The sequence below is a fragment of the Rhagoletis pomonella genome, unplaced genomic scaffold, assembly GCF_013731165.1.
Source record: "Rhagoletis pomonella isolate Grant_MI unplaced genomic scaffold, Rhpom_1.0 Rhpom_scaffold_00012, whole genome shotgun sequence".
Classification (NCBI taxonomy): domain Eukaryota; kingdom Metazoa; phylum Arthropoda; class Insecta; order Diptera; family Tephritidae; genus Rhagoletis; species Rhagoletis pomonella.
The window spans coordinates 23076041-23097535 of NW_023458566.1; the positions used below are offsets into that span (position 1 = coordinate 23076041).

Below are 21495 nucleotides of genomic sequence, written 5' to 3' on the forward strand. Positions count from 1 at the left end.
AAAAATTTAAGCCTTATTTTTAAATAATTTAAGCTCCATCATATTATCGCAACTGGTACATAACGACCCGGCGATATGCCCATAAAACGATTCATCTTTTTGTTGTATTAATTTAAATATTATCTAAAACATGTCAACTATAATTAAGTTATTTTCTTCTTATTTTTTACAGTACAGTTTAAGGAAGTTCCAACGTTATGATACGATAGTAGGGGTCCAAAACGAAGTTAGGGCTTACTGCATGGATTCCAAAGGGACAGCGCACAGTCAAAGCTACTGTCAGACAGCTGCAGAAGCTACATTGATTGGCTGCGATCGACTGTCGTCCAGCGCTCGACGAGCCCATCTGCGCAGGAGAGTCCACAGGTTTCCATAGAAACTCCCTATCATAGGAGCGGACTTCAACGATTCTCTACCTCGCCAATTCATCAGCCACATAATTTCTTGGAATGTCAGCTGGGACTTCTTTTGAAAGTAATCCGAGGCGAAGGAGATAGAGCTCCGCTCGGCTGCCAGAGTGGGCTTTTAGCTTTCGATCCATCCGTACAAATATTAAATCGAGCCCTTCTTCTGAGGCTCTCCCATTCACCCCTTTGTTGTGAGTCCAGAAGAATCCAATCGAACCAAGCCTCGGCTCGCCCTAATTCGCACTGATTCTTTTGATACGAGGTCGAAGTTTCCAAAGATTGAAGATTGAAGGAGAAACCATCTTAGCCTGCTGGTGGAGTGTAGAGTTGGCAACTACCTATTATCGGTAGTTCTTCGCTGCTGTCAGTGTTACGCATTTGCTACTATACCTACGGTGATCATCCGTTCTGTTTTTTGCAGGACCGTACTGTTTTTCAAAGGTCGGTCCTGCGTAGTTTTTCAAACCTGAAAAAACCTGAATATGTACTGCTTTTTTCCAAGTGTCCTGCATTTGTCCCGCATTTTATTCGTTATTTTAAAATTCTCGGACAATGGATTAATTTTTTCAAAAAAGTGTTTTTTGGTACTTTTCGTAGCTTTTCTTCAATATCTCATGAAAAAATCTCCCAATCAACGTAAGAGACTTACAGCTCGAATGGTATTGATGTGCCTCTTACCAAAATATATAACTTGTTGCGACTTCAATGAAAATTATTAGTGCTACAGGCGACCATTTGCATTTTGTCGTCAAAGTCGAAAAAAGTGACATTTTCAATTAAATACGTAGTTTCATTTGATTTTTTTTTTCATTATTTTAAAAATTTGATAAAGAAAATATATCATTACAGTAAATTTTAAGCCAAAGATAATGAAAATCGGATTAGAAATGTAGATGCTATGGAGCGCTATCTGCACAAATAATATATTTTTGTAAAGGGCACTTTGTAACTCGTCGTTTACGTCGATTCATGACGTCGATTTTTGACAAATAACTGCGAAAAGTACCAAAAAACAAAAAAAAGGGCATTGTTTTCGTTTTGAATGACTCAAAATTTGCCCATAAAATAATCTTTTAAAGATTTTCACTTTTCGTGTAAGCTATTGTAATTATAATATGTTTTACTATACTTTCATAAAAATTCATGTAAAAAAGATTAATATCGATGAAGAAAACGTGATTCATTTTTAAAGTTTAAAATGTATTAAGAATTTAGAATCATAAATACTCTTTTGATATTTTCATACTACGTAAATATATGTAGGCATATTTTTGAAAAATTGTCCTTCATTTTGAATCCATATTTATGGTCACCGTAACTATACCACGTAGGTACGTTAGACAATTTTTGTGTGTGGAAGGAAAAGAAATTCTCAAAAATCAACCGGATTTTGGCAAATTAAAATTTATACTTTGTTATACTGAAATTAGGCTATAAAATGCATACCATTTTTTTAATTCGAATTAAAATGCTTCAAATTTTGATGAAACTATTAAAGTTTCTGATTTTGTACAAAGATTTAAATTTGGACTTTTATGGCTTTTGTTATATGTATGTATAAGCTACACTTTTTTTTTAATTAATGAACATTAAACAATTAATTAATTTAATTAATGAACAGATCAAATTATCGAATGCCGTATTCGCAGTGAGTATAGACTCTTGTCCGTTTACACATGTACCAAAAGTTATGAGATGCATATTAATGGACGTTTAATTTAGGGAGCTAGCTCGAGCCCTTCCTAACTGGCTCGCTTCGGCTGTTGGTACTTGCGTGCGAAGTGACCTGAATTTCTGCGGTCAAAAATTTAACTGAGTTATCAGTTTTGTCGGTTACACTTTTATATATTTTTTTCTTTCTATGTATTTCAGTCATGAAGTACAGTTTTTCCTCCATTCAATGGGCTTCATAGGCTATTCTTTCCTCTTTTCGTTTTCACGACCCATATACCTCTCCAGAATTACTGGAGAGCGTCATTGGTTTCCTGCAGCGGACCTCCAGTTTCATTCCTTTCTCAGTATGAAATATGTTTCAAGATGTCCCCTGCAGGGCCTTCAATTGCTGTTGCCGTATTTTTAAACTTGATCATAAAGACGCAGAAATTTATCGATGCGGCATTTACCCAGGTAGGGGTAGGAGTGGGTTATAGTAGGCGAGTGAAAAGGTGCTTGGTGCCGTGGGGAGCCTTCACAACCCGGACATGTTTTTGATATGTCGCGGTGTGTCGTCTGGTCCTGTAGGTGTGTATGAATCGGGTTCTATGGGAGAGTATATGTCGCAAGGAATAATCTGTTTGGATGCTCATTACATTAGGTCGTGCTCCCTAACTGGGAAATGCCTAACAGTGTAGATGATGTGCAGGCGACATCAGAAGGCATCCAATCGGAATGCTATATTGCGGAATTGAAGCTTGACTAATGTACGTTTGTGGGTATAGAAAGGGCGCTGGAGGTGCTCTCGTTCACTTCTGCGAAGCCATCCCAGTCAGCTTTATTAAAGTTGATATATGCGCGGTCCACGGGAGCAAAGACGGTGCGTATATCGTTCGAGATGATTATGGGTAGCATGGGATGCTACGTTAAACTATTTATCAGACCAGCACTAGGTATTGTTAGATCAAGCAAAGTACTGCAGCTCCCCATAATCTTAGTGTTGGGTTGATGCTCAAAAGCACCCGGGGGTCACGCGAGTTAAAGGTCATGAAGTACATTCCGGATGGAGCCGTCTCCAGCATACGCAGAGTAAGTATTTTTTTGGTCCAGAGTTGGACTCAGTACCAGCCCGGGGAAGAAAGGTGTGGAGACTTTTAATATAATCCTTCTTGAAGGAAAAGAAAATTATGGTCTTTAAATTTGTACTTTTTATTTGAATTTTACAACGAAAAAATCTACATTTTTCAAATTGCACCGATATTTATACAAAAGTTAACTCTTCCAAAAATTATATACATTATGCGTAACCGAGTTATAAATATTAGGTCCATTCCTTATCTTTTTTGACTAAAATCTGAAAAGTGTCAAAATTCAAGAGCGTAAGCCAAATGCGCTCACTAAAAGAGAATAACAGGAAAAAGTAAAGGAACGCAAAAACCCAATTTTTTAGTCCAAAAAATGGCAACAGCAAAACTAACGTCAAATAAGAACAGAAATTTATGTACAAAACACATTCACACAAGCAGAAGCACAATAAACACTTACTATGTAAATTATTTTTTGCCGCCTTCCATTTTCAACTCACTTTTTTTAGTTTTTAGATTATTCTCACTTTTCATGTATTCTTTAATTTCCGTTAATTTAGATTCAGTTGAGTGTGACGCTTTTCAAGATTTTGCCAGCAAAAATTCTTCTGACTAAATCTGACTACTTCGGACTGAAGAGAGTTACTCTCACTGAGTGGTGCTCTCTCATTTCTGCTATTATTTTTGAGTTAAGAAACGCTTTTGGAGTAAATCTGACTACTTCGGACTATTTCTACGAGAAAAGGAACGCAACTATTGGTAGTAAAAGCGCAGTTACCCACGGACGTAAAAACGGAGAACGTGTCAGCTGACACGGGCTTTGTTTATTATTAGTCTGTTCCTTTGAACTTCGGACTAAAACCTGTGGAACTGTCAAACTACAATTTTACGCTCTCAAATGAGAGTAAAAGGAGAACAGATGCAGAAGTGCATAGGAACGCAAAAAGCACTAATTCCTGTAAAAACGTCAGACGGTTTGTTTACATGTCATTGGTACCACACTGATTTGGCTGAAATATCACTAAATAATTATTAAAATCTATACATAGTCAAATATTTCGTTGTTTACTTCCATTTTTTAACAAATATAAGGTTCTTTGCTTTCACCGCTTTCTGTTTTTTAGTCTGTTCCAATAGCAGTCCGGTTTACAGGATTTAGTCAGAACTTACAGGAAGTCGTTCCTATTGACACAAAACCTGTAAGTGGGAACACATTTGAGAGAGTAAATGAGCAACTGTTCCTAGTCAGAAGTTACAGGATTTAGTCCGGAGATTTTTTTCCTGTAAGTTCATGAAAAGTGTCAAACGATCAGCTGATTTACATGTGCAAACAAAAACAGAAAGCAGTGAAAGCAAAGAAGCTTATATTTGTTAAAAAATGGAAGTAAACAACGAAATATTTGAATATGTATAAATTTTAATAATTATTTAGTGATATTTCAGCCAAATCGGTGTAGTACCAATGACATGTAAACAAACCGTCTGACGTTTTTACAGGAAATAGTGCTTTTTGCGTTCCTATGCACTTCTGCATCTGTTCTCCTTTTACTCTCATTTGAGAGCGTAAAATTGTAGTTTGACAGTTCCACAGGTTTTAGTCCGAAGTTCAAAGGAACAGACTATTTGTTTGCACATGTAAATCAGCTGATCGTTTGACACTTTTCATGAACTTACAGGAAAAAATACTCCGGACTAAATCCTGTAACTTCTGACTAGGAACAGTTGCTCAGTTACTCTCTCAAATGTGTTCCCACTTACAGGTTTTATGTCAATAGGAACGACTTCCTGTAAGTTCTGACTAAATCCTGTAAACCGGACTGCTATTGGAACAGACTATATCTCTTTAGATAATTATCAGGAAAATGAAGAATGAGAAAATTTAAAGAATTACGCTCACAGAGAGCGAAATAACGAAAATGTAAAGAAACGCAAAACTTGCAGAAACTAGCAAGTAATTAGCTGATCGGTATATTTGACTATTGAAAATATTTGGCGCGAATTTTTGTTTATCCATTTTGACAGCTGCTAGTTTCTGCTAGTAAAAATTTTACTTTTAGTTTTATCTTCGTGATGTTCGGTTAACGTCGTAACTGCTCCAGTAACTGCTTCTAGTAAGGCTTGCTGAGTCTTTAGTTCAGCTTCCAGAAGATCGGAGGATGCTTTCGGCTTCTTTACAGTAGGTCTCCTTTCTGAAACTACATTTACTGGTGGTGGTGGAAGCGATGGCTCACCGACCGTGACAAGTGGACTTATTTGAGACTCATGTATCTCTATTTCCAAAAGTAGACGCAGCTACATATGCCTTCAACACTTTCCTTCATCCCAATCAGTTTATATATAGGTTCCTCATTGGAAGAAAGTTTCTGTTGGGTGTTTGGGCCACCACCCGTGCCTTTGCTGCTTTTAAATTTTGCGCCGCCTTTTGACGCACATATTTTTTTTGTCGGTCCACACCTATAAAAAGTTAAGAAAACGATAATTTAAAGCGAAAACTACACATTTAATCACTTTTACAAACCTTTTTCCACTCAGTCGTATTTTTTTTTGGGTGGGTCTGCGGAGTTTGGTACACCTCAGGGTTCCGCCAAAACCGGGAAACTTCCTTTCTGTTGCCCTTATGGAAGTCGCGAGCAATGTCCGGCTTAGTTTCCATTAGGCTTATTAAGATCTCTACCTGTTTTCTATTTGTTGTTTTGGACCTAGAATGAAAGGATTACGCCTTTTATTACACCAAATTTTCTTTAAATTGTAATTAACTTACATTTTTGTAGCAGTCCCCTTTTATAACACTGGTGAAAATTCTCCCAGAATAACGAACAGTGATCGGACTTGCAAAAAAAAAAATGTGTGTGGTAGAATCTGGAAAAAATGTGGTAGATTTCAAAAAAATGTGGTAGATCTCAGGTTTTGGATCAAACTATGTACAAAAATTAGAAAAAATCAAGATATTTTTCAAACATATTTTGAAAGATTTCTGCAACCTTGCGGAGTGCTGCCAGTTTTTCTTTTTACCACATCACGATGTAGCGAACAAATGTGGCACGTTCCAGAAACCGCTACTTGGGATTTGCCGATTTTGACAATTCTCAAGTAAAAGTAAACAACGCTTTAGAAACTTTAGATGCACTGAAATTTGCTAATACTTTCACGAAAATCGCCATTTTTAACATTTTCGCTGTTCCGTTACTTCCATTATAGTCCAGGCATTACGCCGACTCCGAACGGCGATTGTATTTTTATGAGAAGCTGTTTTACATAGAAGAAATACACTCGGAGGTTTGCCATTGCCTGCCGAGGGACGACCGCTGTTAAGAAAAAACCTTTTTTTCTATATTTTTTGCGATGTTGCTTTGACTAGGGTTTGAACCCTGGTGCTGCGGAGTGGAATCGCGCACTGTTTACCACTACACCACAGCGGTCGACAAAATATATGTAAGGCGAAGAAATCAGCTGATTTTACAACACCCCCTTTTATAAATTCGCCTTGATTCGAAATAAGCCAGCCCGAATCGGGTAGGGATCACAATGCGATAGTGCGAATCGGTTGGAGACTTTTTGCTCTTTATTTTCTTCGCCTTTCTTTGGTCCGAAAAGAAGCTTCTAGTACTGAAAAAAAACATCGATGTTTACGTACATCGATGTTTCGATGTTTTTGTAGGAGCAACATCGATGTATCGATGCGTCCGCCTTTTTAAATGCCGAATTTTTGAAATGTTGGCTTAATTCATTAACGCAGATATGCAATCAGTCTTATTAATTTCACAGCCATGCAAATCAAATGAGTTCAATAGTTCAGCCATTTACATATATTGCTGAAACTTTATTAAGTCTTCTAAATTTCAATTTGTCAATTTTATAGGAATTCACGATTTCAGTAAAATAGAATTCGAATTATTGGAATCTACGTTCAAAAACACATTTATATAAATACATATACATAACATGAAAGATTTTCATTGACACAGTCTACAGAGAAGCCTGCGACTTAAAGATTTCAAGTTGTGCCAACTCCAATGACCTAAAGAATTAATTATTTGTATTTAGTACGCTTTATTTATATATTAAAATTATGCTCGTAGATTTTCACTTACCTATGTGATGGTTATAGAGAGAAACATCGAACATCACAAAAAAACATCGATGTTTGAAATGAATTCAAAAACATCGATGTATCGATATTACATCGGTGTATCTTCCAGCACTAGAAGCAACCTTGAGGATAGACACAAAAGGCAGAATAAGGATAAAAAAAAACAAAGCAAATCACAGGAAAATTAAAAACAAAAGAATTAATTATTAGCTTATTTATCAACTTTCATATGAGGTGAATAAAGTTACTATGAAAATCGAACTTATAAACGGGACGATAAAAGTAATCAATTCCTCTGGCGTAGTAAAATAATAATCAAGATTTTATCTTCGTCTCAGCTCCTTGGTAAAGGCCTAATATAATTTTTGGAATTTATTATGCGATAATACACTATAAGCCAAGAAAAATGGACCCAACTATATCACGCGATAAAATACCCCTAAAGCAGGCTGAGGTTTCAGTTCGACGTTTTAATGATCTTGCTGTTCCACATCACTTGGGGCTACTAAAAAACCATCGCAGTAATATTGAAAAAAGTGTAGCTCTCGGTGATTGGAACAAGGTTAAGAAGGAAGAAATAAATGCAACACGGGTCATAAAGCAAATAAAAAACTTACTTCTGGAGATGGATGCGTTGCGAGACAAAGTACGCCCCGAGGATTTGAAACGATTTGATGCCATGATGGATGAGGGAAAAAATAAAGCTTTCAAAGGAATGAGTGAATATTTGGGTAAGCTTGTTTGAGATGAGTGAAATTTTGGGTTTTATAATTTAAATTTGGGATGGTTTAATTTAATTCTATTTTAAAAGAGCTGCAACTGAAATCACCATCATATAGCAGCCATCCACTTTCGTCGGCAGACAGCGAAGGTGAGGAAACCATTCATGCAATTGAAATAGGTTCAACCATGGCGCATCGGAAAGTAGTTCCCGCGATTGAAACAAATTTTCAGCAGCAAGAGTACCAACTGCAACAAAGACAAGCGTGTTTGGATGAATTAGAAGAGTTACAAAATGAGATACGTGATCTGAATGGAGTGTACCATAACATGCATAGTCTTGTTCAAGAGCAAGGCGAAAGTGTACAGATTATTGCTGACAACGCAGAAGAGGCACTTGAGCAAGTACAAATTGGCGAAAGCAACTTGCGTCGGGCGCTTTCATATAAAAAAGCCATGTATCCGGTTGTAGGAGCATTGTTGGGCACATGTGTCGGTGGGCCTATTGGATTGGTAGCCGGTTTGAAGGCAGGAGGCCTTGCAGCAGTAGGATGCGGTATACTCGGCTTTACTGGTGGTTCTGTTCTTAAAAACAACCCATCAGCAAATCCTGCCGTAATGCAAGGTAATATTGAGGAAGAGTGCTCACAAGAGAATATACAATTGGAAAAAACAGACGAATGACCCTCAGGGAGTGGCAATAGTCCGTACAATAGGTTAAAGGACACTCATCAGCTATTGGAAGCAGGCAGCAATACACGATTAGATCCTGTAGCCCAAGCTACGACAGGTGTGATATGTAGCGTACGCAGTTACTGTTCCATACAATGAAGACTTACATTTTTTTTTTCTACTCTTTTATGTGAGTTTTTTGTTTTTACTTTTAAAATTGATTTAATATTGACTATATATAAAATGGTTTAAATAAAAGGTTAGAAATAAAAGTTGCAAGCGATGGATAATTTGGTATACATATCGTCGTTTAAAGTACAAAACCGCGTATGAGCATAATGCAAAACCGCTTATCTGAGGTTGGATAAATTATTTTCTAGAGTAAAAATACTCATTTCAAAATGGTTCTCTCTTTTATAAAGCAATTGTATTTCTGGCTAGTATATATCAGGACGAATGGATGAGGATTGAGCCATGAGCTTGTGTGAGCAAATCCAATTATGCAAATCTCAGTTACGCGGTTTTGCAGAATGACGATACTCGGTTTTGTACTTTAAACGACAATATAAATGAAGGCCGCCTACGCAGAAAAAAGTTCCGCATCTCTTCTCTTGCAATACAGAAAGGAAAATTCTGCGTAGTAAAGGTTATGATCCCCAAGCGCGACCGAAGGCCGCCTATGCAGATAAAAATCCCGTCCTCTTCTCCGGCAACACAGAAATGAGAATTTTGCTTAGTGAGTGTTATGATCCCTAAGCGCGGCCAAAGGCCGCCAACGCAGAGGGAACTTGCGCACCTCTTCTCTGGCAATACAGAAAGGAGAATTCTGCGCAGCAAGGGTTATGATCCCTAAGCGCGACCGAAGGCTGCCTACGCAGTAAAAAGTGTTGCACAAAAATACTGTGGATAGCGTAGTCGTTGTTGGTCCGACCGGGTCTTTGTTTTGCACTGTATAGCACGGATTGAAGAACATGATTTTGTATACCAAAATAAAGCTTTTTTATATACAATTGAATTATAAAACTTTAATATATATTTAATAAGGCAATTTTTAAAAAATCATGCGTTTGATTAACATTTTCTGTAACTTTTTTAGTTAAATTGAACTATTGCTCAAAATTTATAAGATGTATATACATTTGTATATCGTATTAAGGCCATAATATTTCCTACTGAATGACATAAAAAATTCTGAAATCCGTCCTTTCGTTTTCGAGATATTTAGATTTAAAAAAATTATTAATTTGACCTTTGACCCTTGGTAACTCCTGTAGTTCCCGTTTCTCATCAAAAAAAATATATATACCGTTATGTTATACCTGCTTCAAAAACCTCTATCGACGTCCTTGTTCAAAATTTGTCGCCCCGGTTATTGTAAACGGGACCTATGTGTGGTTTTGTATTTTAAACGATATGTTTATATGTATGTGCATATATATGTACATGCTTACCTGGTAAATTTTAAGAGACTTGGTTGAAATACCAGCGAACCTCTACATGGTGCCTGCGCCATGGAATGTATAAAACGCCGCGCCCAATGCTCACAATACGCGATTCCGAAGTCAGCTAACCTATAGACGACTAACATTGACTACTAAGTCAAGTTCGTTCAAGACGTTCAAGAATTAAAAAAAAAAAACTGTCCTACTTGCAAGTCTAGTACAAACATCCCTTGGAATGTATTCATTAACAAAATTACGAATTCACAAAAATGCTAACCAACACTTTTTTCGAAAGTGCGTTTTCAACAGATTTTGGTGGGATGTATAAAATACACTACACTAAAAATTTTAAAGTGCTAATACCAAAAACAACGCAGTTACATGTTACTTTTTAAAAAGCCCGACTTGTTTTTGATATTATTTTTTATGTTTTTTGCTTCTCTTATAAAATAGAAAATATGTGGGTTACGGCCTTTATACATAGTACATACATTGGGCCGTATGAAAAAAACTAAGCAACTGTTTTTTCTTAAAATTTAATACCTTTTACTTAAATTTGTTTGAATAAATCGAGTAAAAGGTTTGAAATGTTAAGAAAAAAACAATTGCTTATTAAGGAGAAGGTTATCAATTCGTCAAAATATTTTTTTTTTTATGTACATATCGACCCCCTTGCGCAAAATTATCGCATATTACATTTTTTTGAAATTCACTTTTCGATGTAACTTCATCACAATCACCTTCTCAAATATAACGGCTGGAATCCCAATAGCTACGTCAAAATTCGATAATTGGATCATGAAGAAATTAACGATAATCTTAAATTTTTTATAAGAGAATTGAAGTCGGTCTTGTTTTCGCTTAAAAATTACTTGTTTTTATTCATACGGCCCATTACCACTTGATTGTTTTGGAAAATATACATATCGACGGTACTTTGGCAAAACCTCGTATCTCAAAGCACTCTTAAAAAACTCTTTCTACGAAAGAACTCCATATTAATAACAGAACATCAATCATTTTTACTAACTTTTTAACTGAATTACGAATAACATACAATGAATAGTAGTATTTTAAGGCCTATTTTGAATTAATTTTTACGAGACACGTAGCAGTGACTTCTGACATACGTTGGGCAAATTACCGTCGATATTCTACATACATACATATATTTTTCCAACATAAAGCCTTGAAATTCAAAATATATATATGTATAGTCGCATATTGAATCATTTCGTTCATCAACATACATACATATGTATGTATAGCGCGGTACGGAAAATTGAGAGCCATAAAACTAAAGTGGTACATTTGCTGTCGTCCACATCTGCCTGAAACGCTTTTTCATTGCGTGTGCCTTTTTTCGTATGCGTTTTGCTGTTGTTTTTGGTTTATACCAAGGCGGATAGGAACCATGTTGATCCTTCATTGTTTTACTATTGTAGACATGTACCTTTCCAGTTTTTTCATTTATTTCTGTAAAGTTCTGACCTGGCTCCCGACGTTCTTCCATTTCATGCTCCAGTTCTTGTTCTTCACGTGATTTATTTTCCTGTAAAGGACATGTAAACATATCGTGAATATTTTTATTTCTTCTGAATAATAATCTCTTCCCACATACTTGTTTCAACTCCTTTGCAGTTTTAACTGTGGCTATGTCAGAAACGTCTTTCAAAATTTCATTGCCATCAGCATCAATAATGCCGAGTGTTTTCTTGAGGCGAATGAGCTCTTTTGCCTCATATCGGGCTTTTTTAATTTTATTCATCTCATCCCTTCGTTTTCGGGAGCGATTTAAGCGGCCCATTTCGTAGGTTTGTGGAAAAAGAAACTATTTTAAAGAAGGATAAAATAAATGTAAACACGTGTGATATGTTTGGAGATGCTTACGATGAATCGATATCTTTGAAACGTAAAATCGTTTCAAAATTCGAGATCGTTACTTACGACTTCATCGATGTCAGTTTTTAAACATCGACTTCTAAAATTTAACCGGCCGTCTTCAAGTGCTAGAAAATCTCGCTTCCGAAACGACGCATGCGAGATCCCGCAAAAAGTACGAAGCATACTTTTTCTCGCATAGCGAGAGATTTGGTGTTCCTCAGTGAAAAAATCATACTATACCAATTTTCATCAACAAATGGAAAATATATTAATTTTTAAATTACGTAATTGAAATTAATGAGAAAATGTAGTGCTACCTACACACGAGGCAACCGTTGAAGCAACGTGTTGAGGCAACCTATTTTTCTTGTTTTGTACACACCTCAACCTCAGTAGTGTGTTTGTTTTCTATCAAAATACTTTTTGCACTCACTTTTTTCAATGAACTAAAAGCACAGTTAGTCTAATTTCCATAACTTAACTTAACTTAATATTTTGACCAACCTGTTATATGAGAAACTGTGTTGGCGGTTAGTTAAAACTTAAATTACCGTAAGAAACGTAACAACCTGTAGATTTTAGGTTCTTAAGTGACGGTCTTACGGAAATTGAGAGCGGTGAGAGAATTAGGCTTGCCTCTCCTTTTTGTATCTGTAATAAATGAAAGCAAACATTTTTGTTTGCATAATTTTTTTTGATGTGTTATTTTAGGCGGCGAACTTGTATACAGCTGAAAGAGATAATACAAAAACAAAATATTTCCGCTCTTGGCTTAAGTTGACGTGTAGAGTAATCATTGATGATTTCTTACGGTAAGTTAATTTAAGTTAAGTCTAGACTAACTTAGCTTTAAGTCAATAAACTCAATGCACAACGATACACACGAGGCAAGCGACAAGGCAACCAAAACCAAATATAAAAAAAACTATAGTTCGGGCAACGGTTGCGGCAACACTAATTTCTATGAGCAACAATGCTACACACGAGACAGAGGTAGAAGCAACATACCCTGGTTGCCTCAACGGTTGCCTCGTGTATAGTCAGCGTAATAATGAATAGATAATTTGTATAATTTAAACCAATGATGGGCAAAACGCTACTCGCGAGTAGCGTCTGCGTCGCAGCGCTTATACGTATACAGAAACGACGCAGCGAATTTCACTTCAGTCTGCTTTCAGTTTTCATGAGAGTGACACGACGCTTCGCCGTTGAATATTTTTATTCGTAATTTTAGCGCGTTGTTGCCACCTATATATGTAACAATGCCCAAAATGGCTGCGTATGAGTGCCAATTATAGTTTTTGGTACTTATAATATAAGGCAACATTATTTGTCATGGTAAAAAAGTCAAACTGCCGAATTGTGTAAACCAATTTAAAGTGTTTTGTAATGGGTTTTATGTATATATGTATGTACGATACGACAATTTAATATATTTAGTATACTTTATTGAATACTGAGTTTTTTACAAAGTTTAGAAATTTTAAATTCGTGAATTTTGTTGTTGAATAAACTATCATTTTTTAAAACATTAGTTTAATGAAATTAAATTAAAAAAAACTTTTCATGCGCGTACATATGTACTTATAAAAATTAATTTCATAATTCATTATTTAAAATTATTTCTTCATTATTTTTTAATTATATTTTATTATGTTCGTTTCATGTTCATAATACAAATTAAATATAAATTTGTAAGAGCGTTTTCTAACACGCGCAAAAAACGACGCACTTTAGTACAATATAGAAAAGTGGCAACTGTTACTCAGCGCGATTCACGAATACCATGACAAAATGAGACTGTATTGGTGTGCCCATCTATGATTTAAACTTATATACTCTGTTCTACACTTTTAGTGCACTCATCGAACAAACCTACTATCTGACAGATCCACTATCTGACAAGTTAAATTTGTGGATTGTGTATGAGAACGATATGACAAAGTAAATGCTAAAAGTCAAGAGAAAAACAAGCAACCAAAAACGTAAAGTCCTTCCAAACAGCAATCAGATTATTTTGCAACAGACGTATTTAGAAAAGTATTCATAAAAAAATCAGAAATCAGAAAAAGTCTTCTCGAAGGCAAACCAAAATGGTATTGCGGTCGGGCATAATTATCCCTTTTCAATTCCGTGACAACAAGAAGCTGCTGATGATTGGGGTACCTGAGGAAAACCGTAATCTGAACATCTGGGATTTGAGGAATGTTGGTATGTGAAATAATAATATTCTGAAATATGCTAAAATACTGCTTGTATAAATTACTCGCATATGTTAATGCATACATACATACGTACTAATCCCAGTAGCGAAAATGGTCACTGGTGACATCGTAACTAATGAGAATTTAGTGACATTGTCGCCCTTGCTGTGAATTCTAAACGACATATCGCACACCGCCTTCAAAAGAGGCACAACTCAAAATAATACGTTCGTCAGAAAATGCGAAAAACTATTTCGTAGCACATGCTGGGGAAACTTTCCTTTATGGCCGTTCGTTGAAGATGCGGTGGGCGAAGGGGGAGTGGGCGTGGCACCTCCAACCAACCTTTTTGGAGAGGGCATGAACCGCCATTGACAAAAATGCAACCCCGGACCACCTAGGCCCCCTATGGTTCCCTACGGACCCCTTAGAAAAATGGCCAAAAATCGCAATTTATATTTGGCCAAGGACTGTCACTCCATCAACACTCCCCAAAATTTCTTTGGGGAACTTGTATGCTGCTACAACAACAACAACAAAAGTGGCAAATTTTAAGTTGTGACTCTTTTGAAGACGGTGTGTGACAATGTCATGCAGGTGTACTCCTATCAAAGACTTATAACAGACAATGTCTTGCAGTGGTCACTTATAAAAAAGTTCATTGCAGGACATTGTCGCTTGAATGTCATCATGGATCACTGCATGATATTCGCTACGGGGATATTTTGTACAACTATTTGCTATTAAATCAAGTATGAAACACAATTTTCTACTCTAGTGAGGGCAGCATTTGGAATTTATAACTTTGAATTTCGAAACAAGAAGATTGGATTCAATATTCCCGATGAGTTGCTATTGCACTATTTAGCTCAACGTCATGATCTTACCAATTTCGTTATAGAAATTGGTCAAGGTAAGTTAAATCTGCATATTCCATTTGGTTAATTGTTTTATTTTAATGTAGTAATGGATTGTAGAAATGGCTATTTTATCTCTACATATACGGTCTACATGAATTGAAATAAATATCCAGGAGGAATTATATGTATGTATATCGCTCATTTACTTCAATAATGTAATAACTCTAAAGGACCAAGATCGAGGCAAAAGGCTTTTAAATTTTAAATTTATATATGTATACTCCCATAGTAAAAATGAATACATATTTTCTACTAGTAAACTACTGGTAATTGATATATCTATGAAATTTTTACGCAACATAGAATAAGTTTTAACTCTGTATGTATTTTTGAATTATGACACTATTGATGTACATGAGCGTTATGTACATACATACATTTACTATTTGATAAAGAAATTTATGTTCCGGCTCTGACAATATACTAGTTATATTATTAATTAAATGTGTATAAGCTATGATTGGGATGAAAATATATTTATAGGGATTTGTTTTAGATAAAATAACTTTTAAGGTTTTTTAAAATTTGTTACTGTAATAAATAACTTCACGCTTACCATACTGCACTTGGCCTCTAGTAAGTTCGTAAACTTATTTACATTAAATGTTCCTTACATTTAATGTCCTTTTTTCTTTCAGCTAATCTATGTGAGGTTTCACAAAATAACGGAATGATGCATTCGCCTTCAGCGGAAAGCTTTATGGCGTCTGACGATACCATACGTTTACACGAAAATGATCACATCCTGAACGTCAACAGACAAGAATGTGGAGATCTGTTTGATAACAAACAACTCAAGTATCCGAAAGTCATAAAAGTTTGCGATGCGCAAAGCATTTTGTCTAATGATTATGAAACACTAAAGAAGGATCGTGCTTACCAAGAGTACTCAGAACAAGTATCAAGATCTGAATTGCAATCAATTACTGATGAGCGTACAGATCCCAAAACAGACCAGAGTGCGTGCGAATTCGAACGACAGTATGAGATGAAAGTTGACGATAACCAGGATGAGCAGAGCCACAACCCGCAGATATTTTGCCCACGGCCACCATTTAAATTTAGAGACGGGACTGACCCCTAAACCTAACCCTAAAAAAGTAAACTATCAGCAACATCCATTTGAAATGAATCGCTTTAGACGTTGGTATTTTTGTTTTGTTTTATTATTAATAAATACATAATTGGATTTTAAAATTTTGTACAGGGCGCGGAGAAAGAATTTCGAAGGACCAAAAAGAAGTATATGTAAAATATTTTGAAGAAAATCTGTGTATGTTGGCCCAAACGTCGAAACGATTCTGTATTGGAATCACATTGGCTTAAATTAGCGGCTATCTTAAACAATGTACCTCAGGGAGCTGTTAAGAATGTCGAAGAATGGAAACAAACGTTTGACGCTTGGCGTTATAGAGTGTTTATGTACTACCGGTACAACTACAAACTCGCTGGATCAGTTACACACAATATAAAAAATTTTAAGCCGTTAACTTTCACAGAACAACGTGTATATTCTATGTGGACGAGAGAGGATTTTTTTTTTATGTAGAAATAACGCAACGTTAGTTTTCTTTTACAGTTTTTTTTAATTTTCTATTAATATATTTATAACCAGAGCTGGCCACTTTATGATTACGATTATATTTTTATTACTTAGGATTACGATTACTGTAATTGTAATCCCGATAATTTTCAGCATTACGATTACTGTTATTAAAATTATAACATGCTTGGTTGCGAATATTTTAATTTTAATCCTTAAAATTTAACGATTACGACTACTGTAGTCTACGGAACATCAGAAAATTGCAATCAACATTTCTTGATTACTATTACATTAATTGTAATCATAATATTTTAGGATTACAATTAAAGTGTTAGTAATCGTAATTTTCATGATGGCTTTTACTGTAATTGTAATCTTAAAATTTTTAGGATTACAACTTCAGTATTTGTAATCATGTATTTCATGACTACGATTACAGTAATCTTAGTCCTTAAATCGTAATGGTAACATTTATGGTTACAAATAAAGTAATCGTATGTAATTTAAGGATTACAATTGAGCAATCGCAATAAATATGTAATCATAATCACAAATTACCCAGCTCTGGTAATAACATAGCTTATGTATAAGTATCTACCTACATAAATTTTAATGGCGTTCTTGAAATGAAAGGGCAACATTTTTTGGTAAAAACGAAAACGCTATAAGAACATCATATTTTTGAAGCTCTCGGAATGGACCAGATTCCGAGCAGCACATTACCGATACCGGGATGTTGGAAAGGACTAGTCTCCAAGCCGCCTCTTCTCCATGCCACTTTACAGGCAGGCGATCTGAAAGGACGAGATCCAGAGTCGCGCTGCTAGAACGAGTTCAGAATTATTAAATAAATAAAACAAAATAAATAAGTTGCCTTTGTATAATTCGTAAAATTTGTAGTTAACATATAATAATAATAATAATATGTTGGCGCTTACACTTTTGCTAACTGTTGGGCCGAGCTTCTTCTCCAATTTGTGGTTGTGTGTGTGTTGATATTGTTACAGTTTTATGCCGCTTAAAAACGGCAAATGGATTTTACGAGAAGCCTTTTCATGGCAAAAATACACGCGGAAATTTGCCATTGCCCGTCGAGGAGCGACCGCTGTTAAAGAAAACTTGATAATTCAGATGTCGCCCGGACCAGGTACTCAGGTCCTGGGGAGTTTGTAGTTTATTAGGTTTCCAAAATACCTGAATGTTATATAGTTGTGTTTAATGAGCTGCTCTAGGTTAAGCCAGGTTAAGATATCTCACAAAATTCAATGTTTCATGAGGATTTTTCTTGCTCTAACTTACTCTACTTTTTGTTTCATGAGCCTGCGCTAAGTGGAACTAGAGCAACTAAGAGCACGATTTTCTGCACCAGCTTTTTTGATGGAGTAACTTAGAGCAAGCAAACACACACACACACACTTTACTGTCGAGCAATCAACTGTTTTGAGAATTTCTGCCTGATCATGAGATTTATGATCTGAGATGCTCTTTGTTTTTTGACGTAGAATACGTCTTACCTTAAGGTATGGGGGCTATGTTCAAATGTTGTAGTTGTAATTTTTAGAGCTTCACAAAAACGCTTATTGCACGAGAACTAATAAAGCGATTTCAAAGAAAAGTGTGGCGTTTCAAAGATAAAATTCCAAACCTGTCGACAGATTCATTTTTGTAAATAACCAATTCGGTTTCTGTCGTAAAAACAACGGTAAACATTGCCTTATTTTGGGGTCAATTTTGAGCCTTTAAACTGCTCTAGCAACTTATTGTTGGCATATATAACTTTCATTTTCGGGATATAGGTTCTTTGGAGCAGTAGAAATATTATCGGGTACAAATTTTATATAAATTTAACAAATATTGAGCATTTTAAGGCAAAAAATTGTTGAAAAATTTGCAAATTTTTTTCATTACCAAAATGCTCGAAAACCGCTCGAATGATTTTGTTTTTGTTTTCTTTAATCAAAAATTCAAGAGTTTTCCTTTCGTTTGGTATATGGGAAGTATTGGTTGATATCTTCTATATATGTTTATTTTATTCAAATATATGGGCATAAATGATTTTCCATACAAAATCACCTCGTCATCATTTTGCAAACACGTGCATGCGTTGGAAGTGAGGGAAGGAGACAAAAAGTATGTATGCGTATGTAATGCGGCTTTTGATAAACAGAGGCGCGCTATTTATAACCTAATCGCAGCGTGTGTACATATGTAAATACATACATACGTACATATGTTGATTGCAGTTAATGTGGATCTGTTTCTATTCTTAGTGTGTGATTTCGTTTTTGTCTTGGATATGCTCTTAACCATACCACGTATTCTACGTTTAAATATAGCGGCTGTATCTCCGATACAGCCTGCAGACCAAGACGAAGGCGCTGGACTGTTCCTTTTTGACAGCTGCTCTATTCTGCTCCAAATTGAGCTGCTCTGCACTTTTTTCGGTTTCATTAAACACAACCAATATAAAGGTACCACCACTACGTGTACTTTAAATTAAAACTAGGACGAAACTAATCTAATTCTATGGTGAGGGGTTGGGTTAATATAACATCATAACTAGGGCTCGGAATCTTATGCACTAAAAATCGAAAATATGCGCATATAATATGCATTCAAAATTCAAAAATATGCACTCTGAAATATTCTGCAGCAATGGTTTGCCGAGCGCGGACACTCGCACAGGAAGCGTTCGACTGTCTCTTTTGAGCCAGGTTCATCTCAGCTGCGACAAAACTTGTTGAAAGGTAATCCAATCCTTTCGGCAAGTACCCCAGCGAGACAGACCCTGTGCACACTGCAGTATGTTTGTAGGTATCTTCTTTGTTCATTCTTAACGAAAGCTTTGGTCGTAAGCGGGTCGTAGGACACCCAGAACAGCCGGGTAATCTTGTACGATCCTTCACAGTTCCACCTCTTCTTGGCCTTTCGGTAATTTTTTGTGGGACACATTCAGTGCCGAGCTTGCACCTTGCCCCGTTTCCTTAAATGTCTCGTATGTCCCGGGACCCATATTAGGGTAATTTCGTATTGATCAGAGATATGGGCCAATAGGTATAAGAGAGTGCCTTAATGGCCGCTTGGTTATCCGAGAAGATATTCAACTTAACCATTTCCAATAATTAACAATAGAGTTTATTTGGTCAAAATACGTACTTTGAAACAAGTTTTATAATGTACTATATTTTGCTTCTCTTGCTCATTACAAATTCGTATCAACACTCACCGTTTTATGGGAAACCCAAAGGGTATATTTAAAGATTTGTTTACCATTTAAGGATCAAGCTATTCCAGAAGCATTGACTTTGTAGACTAATTAATAATTCTGAAGCAAAACTGCACGAACAAATCTTTAATTTTTTTATTATTAGTTAGTCGATTTTTCTCATTCTTGTTTTCTTAGAAACAATAATAATCGGGTCTATCACTGAATATATTTCGTGAAATCTACGAAAACTCGATCACTGAGTTCGAACAGCTACGAACGTAGAATTTGGTTTCAGCGATAGCATTTTCGAAGATGCCCATATGATTACAATGGATACAGCCCCGACTTGTATTTTTAGGGAGTGTGTGAGCGGACCTTAATTTTCTTCTCTTCTTATTTATTTGCGCTGTAAACCGAATAAGCGATTTTGGCCGAGTTCAACAAAGCACGCCGTTAGTTTCTCTTCAGTGCCAATTGGAAATTCCAAGTGAAGCCAAGTCCTTCTCTCCCTGGTCTTTCCCACACAGAGGAGGCCTTCCTCTTCCTCCGTTATCTGCATCGCAACCCGCGTTGAACGCTTTCAAAGCTGGAGTGTTTCTGTCCATTCGAACGACATGACCTAGCTAGTGGAGCGGCTGGATTTTAATTCGCTGCACAATGTCTTTATCCTTGTAAAGCTCATACAGCTCATCGTTAAATCGTCTGCGGTATTCGCCATCGCCAACGCGCAAAGGTCCATGAATCTTGCGCCGAATCTGTCTCTCGAAAACTCCAAGAGCCGCTTCATCAGATGTTTTCATTGTCCTTGCCTTCGCGCCATACACCAGCTCGTACGTCGAGAGGGGACTTTACTTCTCAATTGCCTACTCAGTCCAAAGTAGCACTTGTTCGCAAGAGTGATTCTCCGTTAGATTTCAAGACTTGCACTATTATTGGTGTTAATTCTGGTTCTCAAATAAACGAAGTCGTCTACTTATTCAAACTTGTGGTTTGTTTATTAAGCGGAAAGGACTTTCATTTCGGAAAAATATTCGCAACAACCCTGCTTCCAACAGTGACGTGGGTGCCAAGACGCGTATGCTCTGACTGTTTGTGTGATGACAGGAGATATTTCGTTTTGTCCTCGTTCACCACCAGACTCATTCGCTTTGCCTCTCTATCCAATCCCGAGAAGGCAGAACAGACGAAGCTCTTGTTTTTACCAATAATGTCGATGTGGTCGGCATACGTCAGCAATTGTACGCTCTTGTAAAGTATTGTAACTAAGCGGTTCAGTTCTGCGGCTCTTATCTTCTCCAATATCAGACTAAAGAAATCAAACGAAAGGGACTCACCTTGTCCGAAACCTCGTTTGGTATAAAACGGCTCGGAGAGGCCCTTCCCAATTCTGAAGGAGTTGATGGTATTGCTCAAAGTCTTTGTACACAGCCGTACAAGTTTCGCGGGGACAACGAATTCAGAAATGGCGGCATAAAGACAACTTCTTTTCGTGCTGTCGAAAGCAGCTTTGAAATTGGGAAATAGACGGTGTGTGTAGATACTATTCTCGCGGGCCTTGTCCAAGAATTGGCGTATTATGAATACCTGGTCTATGGTGGGTTTGTGAGGTCTAAAGCCACACTGATAAGGCGCAATCAGTTCGTTGACGGTGGGCTTCAGTCTTT

At 36.4% G+C, this 21495-nt stretch overlaps 4 protein-coding genes across 6 annotated transcripts in view; 2 read left to right on the plus strand and 2 right to left on the minus strand.

Annotated features, from left to right (window-relative positions):
- Positions 1-5983, minus strand: part of LOC118748136 — a 7266-nt gene extending 1283 nt beyond the window's left edge. The window contains exons 1-3 of one of the 2 annotated variants that reach the window (XR_004994024.1): positions 5907-5983; positions 5664-5844; positions 4988-5599 (exon numbers count right to left, since the gene is read on the minus strand). Coding sequence is in view for 1 of the 2 variants with exons in the window: in XM_036482459.1 (XP_036338352.1) it covers positions 5664-5844; positions 5907-5908 (183 nt within the window). In the remaining variant the exon portion in view is untranslated. Of the gene's footprint in view, positions 1-4987; positions 5600-5663; positions 5845-5906 lie in introns of those variants that run through there. The other variant, XM_036482459.1, reaches the window with a different exon arrangement.
- A 1398-nt stretch (positions 5984-7381) lies between these two features.
- Positions 7382-8812, plus strand: LOC118748133 (syntaxin-17-like). The gene is made up of 3 exons (XM_036482456.1): positions 7382-7469; positions 7574-7966; positions 8047-8812. The coding sequence occupies exons 2-3, from the start codon at positions 7642-7644 to the stop codon at positions 8637-8639; spliced, it is 918 nt and encodes a 305-aa protein (XP_036338349.1). The 5' UTR covers positions 7382-7469; positions 7574-7641; the 3' UTR covers positions 8640-8812.
- Positions 8813-10967: 2155 nt separating this feature from the next.
- LOC118748135 (protein LLP homolog) lies at positions 10968-11951 on the minus strand. Its single transcript, XM_036482458.1, has 2 exons — positions 11691-11951; positions 10968-11621 (listed from the first exon to the last, which is right to left on the minus strand). Exons 1-2 carry the CDS (start codon positions 11874-11876, stop codon positions 11367-11369), a joined length of 441 nt encoding a protein of 146 aa, XP_036338351.1. The 5' UTR covers positions 11877-11951; the 3' UTR covers positions 10968-11366.
- A 1847-nt stretch (positions 11952-13798) lies between these two features.
- On the plus strand, positions 13799-16170 carry LOC118747487. 2 transcript variants are annotated; one of them, XM_036481538.1, is made up of 3 exons: positions 13799-14164; positions 14936-15070; positions 15716-16170. In XM_036481538.1, the coding sequence occupies exons 1-3, from the start codon at positions 14047-14049 to the stop codon at positions 16159-16161; spliced, it is 699 nt and encodes a 232-aa protein (XP_036337431.1). In that variant the 5' UTR covers positions 13799-14046; the 3' UTR covers positions 16162-16170. The 2 variants fall into 2 exon arrangements, with proteins under 2 accessions (XP_036337431.1, XP_036337432.1); XM_036481539.1 differs by lacking the exon at positions 15716-16170 and adding an exon at positions 15135-15662 and having other exon boundaries at positions 13805-14164.
- The last annotated feature ends 5325 nt before the right edge of the window (positions 16171-21495 follow it).

What these genes read in the sequence shown, in the direction of transcription:
- LOC118748135 (XM_036482458.1), bottom strand. Translation starts at nt 11,876, where the DNA reads ATGGGCCGCTTAAATCGCTCCCGAAAACGAAGGGATGAGATGAATAAA. An exon ending in CTGCAAAGGAGTTGAAACAA is followed by an intron (nt 11,622 to 11,690) that starts GTATGTGGGAAG and finishes TGTCCTTTACAG; the next exon opens with GAAAATAAATCACGTGAAGA.
- LOC118748133 (XM_036482456.1), top strand. Translation starts at nt 7,642, where the DNA reads ATGGACCCAACTATATCACGCGATAAAATACCCCTAAAGCAGGCTGAG. An exon ending in AGGAATGAGTGAATATTTGG is followed by an intron (nt 7,967 to 8,046) that starts GTAAGCTTGTTT and finishes CTATTTTAAAAG; the next exon opens with AGCTGCAACTGAAATCACCA.
- LOC118747487 (XM_036481538.1), top strand. Translation starts at nt 14,047, where the DNA reads ATGGTATTGCGGTCGGGCATAATTATCCCTTTTCAATTCCGTGACAAC. An exon ending in CTGGGATTTGAGGAATGTTG is followed by an intron (nt 14,165 to 14,935) that starts GTATGTGAAATA and finishes TTTCTACTCTAG; the next exon opens with TGAGGGCAGCATTTGGAATT. An exon ending in CGTTATAGAAATTGGTCAAG is followed by an intron (nt 15,071 to 15,715) that starts GTAAGTTAAATC and finishes TTTTTCTTTCAG; the next exon opens with CTAATCTATGTGAGGTTTCA.